This window comes from Cibotium barometz, chromosome 40, assembly GCF_041138505.1.
Source record: "Cibotium barometz isolate CiBa-2024 chromosome 40, ASM4113850v1, whole genome shotgun sequence".
Lineage (NCBI taxonomy): Eukaryota > Viridiplantae > Streptophyta > Polypodiopsida > Cyatheales > Cibotiaceae > Cibotium > Cibotium barometz.
This window is the reverse complement of record NC_141085.1, coordinates 9,972,601-9,988,655: the sequence shown is the minus strand read 5'-3', so window position 1 is coordinate 9,988,655 and position 16,055 is coordinate 9,972,601. Positions and strand designations below refer to the sequence as shown.

Sequence of the window (16,055 nt, the reverse complement as noted above, 5' to 3'; positions counted from 1 at the left end):
ACATCATAATCATTTTAGAGAAGACAAAAATCATAAAAGCCATTAAAATTAAGCATAAATGGATTTTTTTTTTGTATTTCCTTACTACCATTCATCAATTAACTTCAATAGCATTAAAAAGCCATTCCAATTAAGGTTCTCAACCTTGAGAGGGGTTGAGAAGAGAGAAACATTGAGAAATTATGGAAAAAGATCAAAATTCACACTTTACCTTACAAATTGCTTGATTGTTGCTTTTTGATTCGGTTTTGATTCGGTTTGATCTAAGAGAGAGGAGAGATAAAAATATCACATTATTTTTTAGTTTAAAACTCATTCAAGCATGTGAAGTAGGCGCCTCCTTGAAAGGACTCCCCTTCCTTACACATGTGTCAAAATGGAATCATTATACCCAAAATATCTCATTTTCTTAGTAATACTCATAGTTTTTTACTAATAACCCTTGTACACATAGTCAACTCTTCATCTTATGTGAGCATTTACTCATTTTTGGGTATTTTTCTTTTACAAATTGGATTTATCTCCTCCCCACACATGGATTGATCTTATTGGTCCATAGGAACCTTAATTTCAAATTTCAAAAAAATCTTGACCCTCAGGATAAGGCCTCTTGAACAAATTATACTTGATTTCTAATGCACCTTCTGAAAATCTTTTTGAACTTCTGTTTCGGGGAAACTTATTTTAATAAGAAGAGATATTTTTCCATCCAAAAATATTTAAAAACTGAATTACCACTCTCTAGAAGATTTTCTCTCTCTAGGCCAAAACTGGTAGAAACAAGATCTTTTATATTTTTGAAGAGGGATTTGACTACAGGGGAAGATACTGGACATCCTGAGAGGCTGGGGAGGAATCTTACAATCGTCGTTTGATGATCTGGTTGGGCTGTTTCATACCTGGCACCGATCACCGTTTGTGTAGACGTTTGTGTAGACGATTCGGTTTGATTGGCTCGTACTGTGTGCAGTTGACGTCGACGCTAGCGATTTCTCGTGCGTCACGTCGGTGTGTCTTATCAGAAACTTATGCCCTGCGGCTGCTGCTACTTCTATGTACGGTCATCTGAGTGCTGCAATACCAAAAACTTTTTGTCTCCAAATCTGACGGAGCGTCGCTAGGGTTGAAACGGGAAACCGTGAACCTCGAGAAACGTGCGCAACAGAAAAATACAGAGATGAGAGAGAACACCAGATTGGGTCCTAACTACCCCGCCAAGCGTGTGCCAAAAGCATCCCCACTTGAGTATTTATAGATTTTATTACTTCAAAAATAGGTTACATGGGTATTTTTGCCCATGCTTGCTCCACAAGCTTTTCTTTCATAAAAATTGGATAATAAAATATCTGGAAAATCCTTGCTTGCTCTAGAAGATTTCTTTTACAAAAATAATATATCCGAAAAAATCTCACTCCCGATAGGAGGTCAAGTCATGGGAGAGAGAGAGGCTCCTGCTCGTGGTCCACGCTTGGTGCATCGTTGTTTGATGATCTGGTTGGGCTGTTTGGCACCTAGCACCGATTGTCGTTTGTGTAGACGATTCGGTTTTATTGGCCCGCACTGTGTGCAGTTGACATCGACACTGGCAATTTCTCGTGCGTCACATCGATGTGTCTTGTCAGAAACTTATGCCCGCGCGGCTGCTGCTCTGCTGTGTTGTGTACGGTCGTGTGGGTGCTGCAACACTAAAAACTTTTTGTCTCCAAATCTGACGGAGCGTCGCCAGGGTTGAAACGGGAAACCGTGAACCTCGAGAAATGTGCGCAACAAAAAAATACAGAGATGAGAGAGAACACCAAATTGGGTCCTAATAACTACCCCCCAAGTGCATGCCAAAAGCATCCCCACTTGAGTATTTATAGATTTTATTACTTCAAAAATAGGTTACATGGCTATTTTAGCCCATGCTTGCTGCACAAGCTTTTCTTTCATAAAAATTGGATAATAAAATATCTGAAAAATCCTTGCTTGCTCTAGAAGATTTCTTTTACAAAAATAATATATCCGAAAAAATCTCACTCCCGATAGGAGGTCAAGTCGTGGGAGAGACAGAGGCTCCTCCTCGTGGTCCACGCTTGGTGCATCGTTGTTTGATGATCTGGTTGGGCTATTTGGCACCTGGCACCGATCGTCGCCTGCGCAGATGATTCGGTTTGATTGGCCCGCACTGTGTGCAGTTGACGTCGACACTGGCAATTTCTCATGCGTCACGTCGGTGTGTCTTGTCAGAAACTTATGCCCGCGCGGCTGCTCTGCTGCTGCTGTGTACGATCGTCTGAGTGCTGCAACACCAAAAACTTTGTCTCCAAATCTGACGAAGCGTCGCCCGGGTTGAAATGGGAAACCGTGAACCTCGAGAAATGTGCGCAACAGAAAAATACAGAGACGAGAGAGAACACCAAATTGGGTCCTAACTATCCCCTCCCTCCCCAGGCGTGTGCTAAAAGCATCCTCACTTGAGTATTTATAGATTTTATTACTTCAAAAATAGGTTACATGGCTATTTTAGCCCATGCTTGCTCCACAAGCTTTTCTTTCATAAAAATTGGATAATAAAATATTTGAAAAATCCTTGCTTGCTCTAGAAGATTTCTTTTACAAAAATAATATATCCGAAAAAATCTCACTCCCGATAGGAGGTCAAGTCTATGGTTATAATAAACAAAGAGGGCACTATAGACTAGCATCCAGAACTTACAATCTTTGAAGGAGAAAACACAATCTTTAGGGTTTTTGAAATTTTCTTCTTAAAATATTATGTAAGGTTTAAAAGTGGTAAATGGAGGGTTGAAAAGCAAGAAGCCAAAAACAAAAAAAAATCCTCTTGTTCACTTTGTGAATGATTTGAATATGTGACGTAGATTGAATTTATGGTCAAATTTTTACTCTATAATTACATTTAGTAAGATAAGATTGACTATGTTAATGTGACGTTCTCGTCTTCTTCTTCTTCTTCTCATTCTTCTCTATTATTATATTTAGTAAGATAAGATTAACTATGCTAATCATGTGAGCTTCTCTTCCTCTTCTTCTTTATTTGATGTTAGAGTAGGTACTAAATTAATATACCACAAGGGTATATTTGAACCCACAACCTGCTTCTTGGGAGGCTATTGCTCGACTATCGTGTCTGGGAGGCAAAGGATCTCTTGTTAGACCCAAAGTGAGGGAAAAGTTAACATATTCTTTTTCTCCATTGTAAGTCCTTGTTTGTCATGGAACCAATGCTCATTGATAAAACATGGCAACGCATCTCATAAGTTTTTCCTTTCCTTTCCTTTTGGGTGTTATAATATAAAGTTCTTAATTGCTTTTACCTTGTGGAGTCCTTTCGTTATTGTTAGTGTATGAAAAGGTTTTATTTTACAGGATCTTCCTCATGGAAGGGGTTTTTTGCTATGTACAACCCTTAATCATCCTCGAGAGACAAATGTTTTTTGATATCATTCAAAAGATTGGACTTGCTTCTTTTTGCAAGGGTAAAGGGCACACCTTTTTGGATGACACCTTTTGAAAAAAAAAACACCCTAACAAAACCACACTATGCACTCTCATCTTTTTTTTGGAGGACACAAGAAATTGTGCTAACAAAACTTATATATGCACTCTTGAATACATACTTTATAATAATGATGATAGCCCAATCAAGCACTCTCATCTACATTCAATTGTTACTTGTATGTCCAATTTAGAATACAAAATCTCTATGTACATGCACATGCACGCATCCTTATGGCATAGACAGTGCCATCAATGTTTAGGAAACTCTCTCTCTCTCTCTCTCTCTCTCTCTCTCTCTCTCTCTCTCTCTCTCTCTTCACAGATTGAAAAATTCCTTTAACCTGCCCCCCCTCCCCCACCTACGCCCCTCTCTCCCAACACACACACACACACACACACACACACACACACACACACACACACAATTTGGGTTTCAAAGTATCTATTTGGTTCAAATTTGTTCTCAATCAAACAATGAATCTAAGTTAAAAGTCTGTGGTGATATTTTTGTAATAGGAGAGGACTTGCTGTGGAAATTTTCCCAAGGCATGACACTCAAAAACTTTCTTTATTAAAAAATAAATGAATCATAGCTTGTATGGAGAAATTTTTCTGCTAACGAGTGAAAAAAGGATGCCTCAATTGGTTTTTATTGAAAAGAAGCATAACTTAACTTGTTTTATAACTAAAATTCCAAAAAAAAAAGTAAAATTTCAATGCTAGGCAAAATGAGAACGGTTTTTATTGGAAAAATACATAGGTTAATCTGATGAATAATTAAGATATTAAAAAAATTTGAATCTTTAAATTACCGTTTTTTTTTTCACAATTTGAGCCATGAAGATTATACAGATAATTCTCTCGTTTTAAGCAACAGGAAGAGATTCCTTAAGCAATCTAGCAAGCAATCGCGGCAAGTAACGAATGTCTCTTATTTTTAAATCGTTAATTAGTCGTCGTTAAAATTAATCCATCGCATCATTCAACCCTCTAAGCTTGAAATTGCCATCCGTCCGCCTCCACTCAAGCCCTTAATCCAGGCATTGTGGCCAGACAATCTCACCTTAGCTTGAGATTATTGTGGGTTATTACTCGATTAGGCCTTGCTTAATCACCCAAAATGGATTGATTTATCTTGATCTGATTGTGGGGCTAATCACCCAAATGAGGCCTGTTTGTGAGATCAATCTCTTGCCCCCTTGAGCTACCTTAATTGAAGGTGCAGCCCTCTTAATTGAGCTACGGAATCCCTTAAGCTGGGGCTGATTAAGCCTTAATTGTGATTGCTGTAATCATTAATCTCTTTTCACAGATATGGCTAAGGGGGAGGCTTAAGCTGGGGCTGATTAAGCGATTGATGTAATCATTGAAGACAATCAACTCAAGCAAAGCTGTGGTGGAATCATGATGAATAAGAAGGAGGCAGCTGCTCCCAGGTTGGAGTTCCGATCAAGGTTTTTAATACTGCAAAATGTGATAGGGGCATTGCTCTCAGTGCCAGTATTAGTGACAGGGATCTACCTAGCAGACAGGCACCGGACAGAGTGTGCAACCTTCATGGAGAGGCCAGTGATAGCAATAGGCGCATTATTGCTAATAGTGTCATTAGGGGGCCTAATTGCAGCCATAATTGAGAAATGCAGAGTGCAGATGGCATCATTGGCATGGCTGCACTTATTGACAATGTTTTGCCTTGTGATTTTGCTCTTCTGCTTTGCAATCTTTTCACTGGAGATTACAAACAATGGGTTGGCACACAGTGTGCAGGGATATGGGCAGACCTATAACGAGTACAGACTATATGAATACCCCAAGTGGACCAGGCACAGAGTGGAGAACCCTAATTATTGGAGCAAAGTTAAGCTCTGCCTTCAAAGATCCAGAAGTACCATCTGTGGTGCTGGTGTCCTCCCTGCTTTTGGAAGCAATCAAAGCTACACCCAGATCTCCAACCTCACACCTGTCCAGGTATCTAGCTTTGCCTTGTTCTCTAATTAGGGTTTTTGATCTTGCTCTAGTCCCCAGTTTCAATCTTAATCTAGTCTTAATTGCCGATTCTGAATTTCAATATCCTGGCTCTGCCTTTTCTCTAATTAGAGTGATCTTGATCTTAATCTGCTTCCCATTTGTAAATTTTTAATCTACCTTTGCCTTTTCTCTAATTAGTGATTTCAATCTACCCTTGCCTTTTCTCTGATTTTGAATTTTAATCTAGTTTTGCCTTTTCTCTAATTAGTGATTTTGATCTTATTCTAGTTCCCATTTCTAAAATTTAACCTAGTTTTGTCATTTCTCTGATTAAGGATCTCGATCTTAATCTAGTTCCCATTTTTTAGTTTTATTTTTTATTTTCTTGATATTATTCTGATCTTTTGTTTCATTTCAATTAGCAACACAAGAGCCTAATCTTACTTAAAGTTTGGTTTTCATCCAATTTTGGAAAGTTATAATTTTGAGTTTAGTGATATAAGTCTAACTACCGAATTTCATTTCAATTCAACAAGCCATTCCTTGATCAAAAGTTTGAGCCTAATCTTATTTTGGTTTTGATCCAATTTTGAACTTGATTTTTTTTTGGGGATCTGGTTTCCATTTTAACTTTGATTTTAGTGAAATCGAGTAAAATTTTCATTTTAATATGTATTTCTTATCAAAAGGTAGTTTTAATTTAATATGTATTTCTTATCAAAGGTAGTTTGAGCTTGCTCTTGTTTTGATTTTCAGGTAATATTGAATTTGGTTTTATTTTGATCTTGATCTACATGACTTTGATGTTCATTTACAGTTAAATCTTGATTAATAGTGATTCTGACCTTTTCCTATTTTTTTAAAATTTTGATTTAATCGAAAGTTAACTCTAATTCCTCTTGATTTAGAGTAATTTTCATGAATTATTTTTTTCCCTAGTTTCTTTCCAATATTACCACCAGTGAATGCTACATAGGAGAACCCATCATCATATGCTATGACAGAGGCATGTGTGAGCTCTTGGTTTCTTAATGCTTCCAAAAAAACAAGTTTTGGAAAAATATGTATATGAAAAATTACAACTACATTAAAAGAGAGTTCGTAATAAAAATTATAACATTACAAGATATCAAATAAGTGAGGTATTTCAATATTTCTAAATTGTCATTATAGGGGCACCTAATGGCTACATCTCTCTTTCTCCTATATATAACCCCTCTCACATCAGTTGCCTTTTCCTTCTTTTCTTATTAAAGATATACATAGCTCTTTTTGTGCCTTTTTTTCAAAGTGCTGGTTTTATTTATTGGCTTCTCTTTATTCTAGTTAACTAGTACACCGGAGTTGTTGGAGTGGAGACAAAGGTAGCAACACACACACACAGATGCAGCAAGTAAGCAAGTAGAGATAGAGAGAAGCACAACACTTAAACTAGATTGATGAGAAGCAGTGAAGTATAAGTGAACTGCCATGATAAGGTCACTTACACACTCACTCATAAGAGTGTATACACATGCTTGGGGGAAAAAACCTTGTAAGGAGGGAAAAAGTGCCCACCCCATTATTAGCCTGCTATGTAAATGACTACAAATCCCCCCTATAGTGATGATGTGAACATGTACAAGGGATCATGAGACTGATCGATCCCCAAATGGTAGTAAGCCCAAAGCTTTTCGAAAAGCTGTGAATTTCTCTTATGAGAGAGCCTTTATGAATATATCTACAACATTGTCATGTATAGAGACATAACCCAAGCTAATCTCTCCTACAATGAACCTCTCCCTGACATAATGATAATGCACCTCAATGTACTTTGTGTGTGAGCATGAAACAGTGGGTTCCTTGCAATAACGGCCAATGCACTCACTTTGTCACAGTGAAGATGGAGGTGGGGGACTATTGTCCAACACCAAGATTTGCCAAAAAGCATATGAGCCATACACACTCTATAAAAGCTTCCTTATACTTGGCTTCACAGCTCGAAATGGCCACCATTGGGGTGGCTACTTCTTGTTGAGCCATGATATACATGAATCACTAAGATGAAAGCAAAAGCCGTCACTAGTGGATACTCGCATGTCATAACATCTAGCCTGATCGGAATCACTGAAAGCATGTAGCTAAATATCATCCCCCTTAGCATAGAATAGTGGGCAAGGGACCGGGTGCCCTATAAGTATGGGAATACTCGCTTAGAATCTTGCCAATGCTTACTTCCGAGATTGTGCATAAACCTGCTCAACTGGGAGACCCCAAACTAAATATTGGGCCTCGTATTACATAGATAGATGAGGCACCCAACATCATGCTGATAAGGTTATGCATCAAATGGTTCACTTGCATCCTAGAGGCTGAGCTTAGCACCACCTATCTCTACTGGCATAGCAACACAGTCTTCAAGACCAATCCGTGTAAGTAGTCTCTATGTGTACCTTGACTACAACATCACAATACCATCATCAAGATGCATAAACTATATGTCCAAATAATAATGTAATGAGCCCAAATCTTGTAAGAATATGGCACATCAGAAAGAGATACAGCAAGAGAAAAGTACACTAGACAATGCAATAGAGAGAATGGAGAGAATTCTAAATTTTTTATTATACCAAACATGAGATAGGTGCAATATAATGGTATTGTCCACCCATGTGCTCTAGTGTAAATCTTAGATGGCGATTTAGACAAACTCTGGATGGAGGGCGTATTGAGAGTATAGGGAATATATACTCACAAGCATTGGATGCCTTAGCTTGTGCCAACTATGTCCATTTATAGTGCAGCAGGTAGTGCGGACGCGTCTAAGATGTGGGTGGCTACGCTACATTGATGTGGCTTATCGCCCGCGCATCCATAACACGTCCCACCAACCACCGCTCACTAATGTGATGAAATTAGTATCTAAGGAAATATTCTTGGGAATATTCTTGGACCCCAGCTAATGCTTGTACCCCTCATCATCTCCTAACCATCAATGGTCACAACTACGATCCCTTCCAGCATCTAAGATGGGTTTCCCACTAAGGCTATGTGCACAAATGGCTTCTCCTCATTATGGTGGCCGTACAAATGTGCAGTATACATCAACGTGAGATACATGCTGAGAGGCAGGCATTAAACATATACTAACAAATCTGTCATCTCAAATAACATAATTCGGCCTTGAAGCCTGAAATCTTCTCCTTACTATGGCATGTGAGCAGCGTGCCATTAACGTATAAAATGATGACTGATAAACAATCTTTACTCCTCTTTACATAGAGGATAATGATTGTTACAAAAAGCATTTGCAACCAAGGTTGCATTTATCTTCTCGTACCATGATTTGGGAGCCTGCTTAAGGTCATATAGAGCTTTTCTTAACCTTTTGAACAAAACCACAAGGCTAAGATACATAAACCACCTCATGCAAATCACCATTCATGAAGCCAATCTTGATATCCAACTGATATACATGATATGTTGCCAATGCAATAATACACCCGATTGTAGTTATAAGAGATGTAGGAAAAAATGTCTCATCATAATCTATGCCCTCCTCTTGAGCATAACCCTTTGTAACAAGCATTGCCTTGTGGCAATGCTACCATCATATTTATGCTTAAGCTTATAAACCCACTTTGTGCTAATAGCCTTTTTACCATAAGGAAAATCTACCAAATACCAAGTCGTACTCATCCTGCATGGCCTGCATCCAATGACCATTTTCTTGTGCTTCCTCAAAGGAAATAGGTTCCTCTTCCTTACATATACTGGCATTAAGAGCATGATCCACAAAAGAATAAGATGCATGATAAGAATTTGCACGTGTCCTGCTATGCAAAGGAGTAGCTAATTTGCGATCCCCCAACCATTTTAACATACACCTGGAAGTCTATATGATGGCTTCCCTTTTCTCATCCAATGCATCATCCACAATTGCCTCATCAATAGGCTGACCTATGGGTTGAAGTTCAAGCTGATTTGCAATGTGTACAATGATGAATGCCCAATCATCATATTCATAGTTTGCCAACTCCTCCTTTTTAGCACTTGGTATACTGATTCAACAGCCACAACCGTGCCTGACTCTTTCTTCTTCTCCTTCTCTACTAGTATTTTTATATGCATTCATTGATATAATGGATTGGCTTCTAACAATAGTTGCATTTGCCTTTGTGCTTAGGCTTATCACCCCCCTTCTTGGCATCATCCTTGCCAAAAGACTAGACTGATTCTGTCTTTGGCTTGTAGCCACCTTCAGAAAAGGCTTTACCTTTATCTTTTTGACTAGCAATGAATTCATGATCTCCCACACACATACTAGTTTGGTTTCATGAGCCAAAGTGTGGGTGCAAAACCCTAGTATGAATCTGGTAAAGTAGACACCAATGAAATGTCCAGATAGGCCTAAATACATGCGAAATCTGTTCTCGGAGATCTTTGATCCTTGTGAGAAACTTATACATTAAGTCTAACATGAGAGAATATGAGTAATACTAGTCCTTTTTACAAAACGTGCTACCAATGCATGTGCTTGTGTATCCCTATCATTCCACCTAGCTTATTCCACTATGGGAGGTGCAGAGGAAAAAGCCACAATTACATCTAAACTAGTATCAATATCCAAATTACTTATATTATCCTATACAAGATAGGGCATGCCTCAATTCAAATAATAACATTCCAAAGCCCTTTGGAAACCACTGACATGATACATCGTATAGGATAATAACAGGTAGTTGGTCTCGTCAAGATTATCCGTAGAGTATCCCAAATACATCATTGCCTATGGTTGTATTTGCCTATGGTTTTAGCCTACAAATAATGAATCTTTGACACAAAATGCAAATATCCCAACCACCTACAAATAAGTATTGTCAATGCCTACTAAATGATACCGAGATGGTTGCCTACAGATCACTAAAGATGAAGAAACCTGCAAAGCATATGAAAAATGGTATAGTGTAGAAATGTTACTGAGAAACAAGGATGAAAAATTCTATCACAATGATGATGATGCTGTCAAAGCTCTTGATGATGAAATAGAAGATGACATGTCAATTATGATAGAGAATCAATGATGAAGGTCCTGTATGTACACCAAATGTGTGATGCTACAATTTAAAAATCCCAAATTGAACAAAGAGTTCAAATTGACATTACCCCAAGATATCTGCAAGAACCTTACAACATGTGAATGAGTCCCAAAACGCACGCGAAACAGCCCAAAAGACATAAAAACTTTGTTAACCTTCTCCATAGGAGGGTATAGGGTATACCTTCTCCACCTAAGAGGATAGCTCAATTAAGAACCCAAAAGACACAAAAACTTTGTTAACCTTCTCTATAGGGTATACCTTCTCTACCTAAGAGGGTAGCTTAATATGAGACAATCTGAATAGCAACTCGAGGAGGTGATGATGAGGGGGTGAGGGCCAAGATAACTTGCTCTGACACCAATTGTTTTAGTGAAAAAAAAAGTAGCAACACATAGATCCAGTAAGCAAGAAGAGATAGGGAGAAGCACAACACTTAAAGTGGATTGATGAGAATCAGTGAAGTATAAGTGAAGTGACATGATAAGGTCACTCACACACTCACTCATAAGTGTGTACACATGCTTGGGAAAAAACCTCCAAAGGAGGGAAAATGTGCCTCAACCCATTATTAGCCTACGTCCACATTTTTCTACCATATAAATGACTATAGTAGTTTGACTCTACTTTTCAAGTTTCCTATTAATTGCTTACACCTTAGTCTAACTCTATTTTCTTTCATATAAGAAGGGATTGTGGTAGCTTTTAATAATGCTTTTAAAAATAGGGTATATGGGGAGTTTTGATCACATAAAGCACTAAATGCAATTAATAAAACTAAATGAGCTTGATTAATTTAATGTGACAATAATGATTATGTTGGTTAATTTAATTATAATAATAATTATGTTGTTTTGTGCGATAAAAGTTATTCTTGATTAAGCTAATGATACAAATTATGGTGCTTTTGGTGATACAGAGGGGATGCTGTCTAGCTCCTAGTGCTTGCAAAATTACATATTTGGGAGTATCAAATCAAAAGGAGGCAACTACAAAAAGAACTAACATCAATGCTACCACAATTACTACTAACCAAGCCACTACTCATCATGAGGTGGAACCCACAACAACGACAACCATTAATGCTACCACAATTACTTCTAATCAAGACACTGATTATGAAGCTATTTATGAGGAAAATACCACAACAAGAACCACCTTGAATATTGTCACAATTACTACCAATGAAAGCACTAATCATGAGAGCATGAAGAGTGAAACCATCCATGCATATACTCATGACTGCAAGCATTGGAGTAACATCCCTAGCCAGCTATGCTATGATTGTGACACATGTAGGGCAGGGATCATCCAAGCTTCCATGGACCATTGGAAAAATGCTGGAGTGCTTTATGTTGTCTTGGTTATGATCATGATTATCACATATGCATTCTTTTCTTGCTATGCCTTTAAAGAAGGCAAATAGCCAACCACTATTTTTTTTATATTTATGGCCAAGATTTGTATCGCCTTCTTGTGGTACTCAAATTTGTGAGTGCAAAGAAACTCCAACTTTAATAAAATAGTATGAAGTTTAGTTTTAAAGATTTTTGTCCAAGCTACCTAAATAGTAGGATACTTTTGATAGTAGCCAATCATGAAAAAAACCACAACATCTAATTTGCTACAATTGACAAACTAAACTAGGAAAACTTTAGTAGTTTTGAGATAAAAGGTGACCTTCTGTGCGCTAACATGTCGTTTCACTATTTCACCCCTTTCATAAATGACATTTTTATTTGTGACATGTTATGCCTCTTTGTGCTAAAAGAACTAGTTCTAAAGATTTTTTAAGGTGTGAACCAATCCCTATTGTTGTATATGAGGCAAGACCTAGGTCCCACACACAATTCTATAAGTATAATAAGTTGAGCTGTATGATGGTTGTATCCAATGAACTATATGATGGAATTAATCTTTGTTTAGAAGAATTATATCCTTCTCTTCATTTCTACAGTTTAAAGAGGGCCTAGCTAGAGTTTCTTCTTCTTTTATTAAATATTTTAAGAGGAATTTAATAATTTCCTCAATAACACGTGGATCCATCTTAATTTTCTCATCTTTCTACACTTCTATGTATTTTTTTTCAAAATGTTTGGAATTATGAAGATTGTGGAAAGGGACCAATGGTTCAGGTTAGGAATTAATTTAAGATCATCTTCACTCTCATGACTAAGAGTGCATGTTTATCACCTTGGTTAAAATGGCTACATCAACCACTTCGCTAACTTACATTTGGATGGACTATCAAGTTGTACATACTCAGCAAAACTCTTGTAAAATACACCTTGCATTTTAAATATAGCTCCAAATTCATCAACCACTTCACTAACTTACATTTGGATGGACTATCAAGTTGTACATACTCATCAAAACTCTTGTAAAATACACCTTGCATTTTAAATATAGCTCCAAATTCATCTTAATGGACAATAGGAAGCGTAGACTCTTTGAATTATAATGAATGATTAAGCTAGAATGAGGCTAAGGATTATTTTTAAGTCTCGGTTTGGCGGGCTTGAACACAAACCGCTTGTAGATAACTCAATTATAAAGAGATTTGGATCTTCTTATTGAAGCATTTGAGAATACATATTATGTGTATGTGTGTGCCTTCTATGTTTCACATTCTTATGTAGCTTATGGTGGTTTATATCCGACTTTGGTGCATGTTACTCCCCACCCCAACCTAGGCCAAATTGAGTGCAAACTGTCATGAGGAACTTATCAGCTCCCTACATGAGCCGAGAGCTTGGACATGGTGCTTCTCTTTGATCACTACACTCCCAATTCCAATCTGCTATTATGTCAACTCACTACGGTTTCTCCAAGATATGGGAATGCTAAACTCTTACTCGCACTCTCTCACATACAAATGAAAGCATGTGGCACAACACACAACAAGCTGATGTCTCAAGCACTCTCTCTCTCTCTCTCTCTCTCTCTCTCTCTCTCTCTCTCTCTCTCTCTCTCTCTCTTCACATGAGTTTGCTAAGAGCTTCTCAAATACATGTAAAAGTCTCACAATAGCATCTCAAAGTCACTTATATATACCATGGCCATATGTTCACACTAGGTTAGACACCCATTAAAAAAGACTTAAAATGACTTGGCTTTATAACATTAGCCTTATATACTAGACTCTCAAAAAATTTCCCATGGGTTATTACATTCCACACAAGTAGGTTTCACCCTTAAAACCTAGATGGTTGGATTTGTGGTAGATATTTGCTGATAGTAGAATTTATTGAGAAGATAATGGTGATGCTTTCATAGAATAGAGCCATAAACGGATTGTGTGTTAGGAGTGGAGGGTTTGTGGTTGTGATGGTGATTGTGAAACGGATTGTCTGTTAGGAGGGGAGGGTTGGTGGTTCTCTTGGTGGTGGCCAAGGTATTTAGTCAATATTAGGGCATCCTTCTTATATGGATATTTGTCTTTATCTCAAGTTGTTGGTGGCTCAATATTCCCAAAGAATTGTTTGGCATCTTCAAAAAGATTTTCATCTTCATCATTAACGAGGAAAGCAATGTGTAGCTCATTAAAAAGAACAGGGCCTACTTGTAACATTTGCTTGGAGTTGATTTTATAGAGTTGATTTTATAAGAGAGTAGAATGATACCCTCAGATTATAGATAGCATTATTGTTGGCTTCTAGGTGTCTTCTTGTAGCTCTTACCTCAAACCATCCTTCATTTGCTAGGCACTTTGAGTAAATATTCCCTTAAAGGCTCTAGTATCAATGTGTTATTATTGTTGCAATACAACTCTAGCATTTGCTCTTTATTATCATCTAGTACTATGACATCATAGAGGATATGACACTATGATTGAAAGTTTAGCACATCAAATGAAGAGGTAACTCAAAGATGTTTCTTGGATTATCTAATGTGAGGGTGCATTGGAAGAATGCCACTAAGTGTTGTGTGCATAGGGTGTGGTGTGATTATAATGTTTCTCATGACATGATGGAGTAGCCATGTAGTGGTAGTGGTTGTGTGCAATAAATGTTATGATGAAGATATGAGAGGGTTAGTGTCAAAATAGAAAGGTTAAAGGACTCGGATGGCAACCTTGGAGAGCATGGTAACTCACCGATTTTGGCTACTTGGCTTAGCATTTGATCTAGCCAATCCTTGAGTTCCTTGCTTCTTGGTATTACCTTTTCTTGTGGTGTAGCTTTAGCTTTGGTGAGCTCTTCATAAAGGTGTCTAATATATGCATCTCTATTTGTAAGGGCTACATCATAACTCACCAATTTTGGCTACTTGGCTTAGCATTTGTTCTAGCCAATCCTTGAGTTCCTTGCTTCCTGGTATTTCCTTTTCTTGTGGTGTAGCTTTAGCTTTTGTGAGCTCTTCATATAAAGGTGTCTAATATCTGAATCTCTATTTGTAAGGGCTACATGATGTAGCACTTGAGAGTGAAAAACTTAAGGTGGGCTTCATGATTGCGCCTCAACTTCCCTAGAGCCCTTTTTTTTGGAGCTCACTATCCTTGTTATCTTTGTTTTGCAAGTCCAATGTCACTTTAAGGTCACCTTTCAAATACTTTTGCTTGTTGCTGAGTACAAGTTTGTAGCTCTTAAATGAGGCTCTCATGCAAAGAATATTCTTGCTTAACTTGCATCTTATGGAAGTTGAACTAGGATTAAGATGCTTCACTGAGGAACTTGTGGAGATAAAACCAAAAGTTGCTACATGGTTTGTTCTCATGGCAGATATCTACGTAACCATTAGTAGGTAGCACAATGCATACACAAGATAGAGGAGCTGAGGAAGCATGCGGGTGTGAAGAAAAAACCTACAAGTGCTTTGATAGTAGAGGTTAACCAGGAGGTGCATGAGTTTGTGGTTGGGGATACTCAAAGCAAGGTGCTTAACTTGGTTGCTTAATTCTTGTGCTTTCCCATTGTTTGGCTATGGCTATGAGCATGGCCATGGCCAAGGAATGGAAAAAAAAATAGGAAGTACCCCACATCGATGCGGGTTGCTTTCTAATTTTTTTCCATACTGAGGAGAAAGCTAGTCCTCCTAGTATTGTTGAGATGGATGAGGTTGATAGACATGAAAGTGCCATGGATGAAGCGGGGGAGGAAGATAAGGTTGATGAGACTCAAATTGCAATGAAAGGCTTCTCTTCAAATTGTGCCCTATGTATCCACCACTGCGAATGAGCCATGTGCTAGTGGGGAGGAGGGGGATATCACCATGATTCATGGCGAGGACATTGTAAGGAGGACAAAGATTATAAGCTCTAAATTTTGCCCACCTATCCCTTTATGCTGCTTGATTCCACATGCCAAAGTCTGTGGAATCCGAGAAGATGTTTCCTCTCTTAAAGCAAGCTTTTAGTATGAGGGTTACATGGAGGAGAAGGGGGTTTTATAGTTTCCTTGTGTACATCACTGTAAGAGGAGAGCATGGTCACGGAAGACATTGAGCAAAGTTGGGGGGGGACAAGCACTGGAGGGCTATCAATGTAGAGTTTGATAATGACATAGCTCA

The 16,055-nt window shown here is 38.0% G+C and overlaps 1 protein-coding gene across 1 annotated transcript; it reads left to right on the top strand.

Moving 5' to 3' along the window:
• The first annotated feature begins 4,487 nt into the window (after window positions 1-4,487).
• Window positions 4,488-12,054, top strand: LOC147615178 (tetraspanin-8-like). Its single transcript, XM_086778894.1, has 2 exons — window positions 4,488-5,469; window positions 11,467-12,054. The coding sequence occupies exons 1-2, from the start codon at window positions 4,906-4,908 to the stop codon at window positions 11,971-11,973; spliced, it is 1,071 nt and encodes a 356-aa protein (XP_086635020.1). The 5' UTR covers window positions 4,488-4,905; the 3' UTR covers window positions 11,974-12,054.
• The last annotated feature ends 4,001 nt before the right edge of the window (window positions 12,055-16,055 follow it).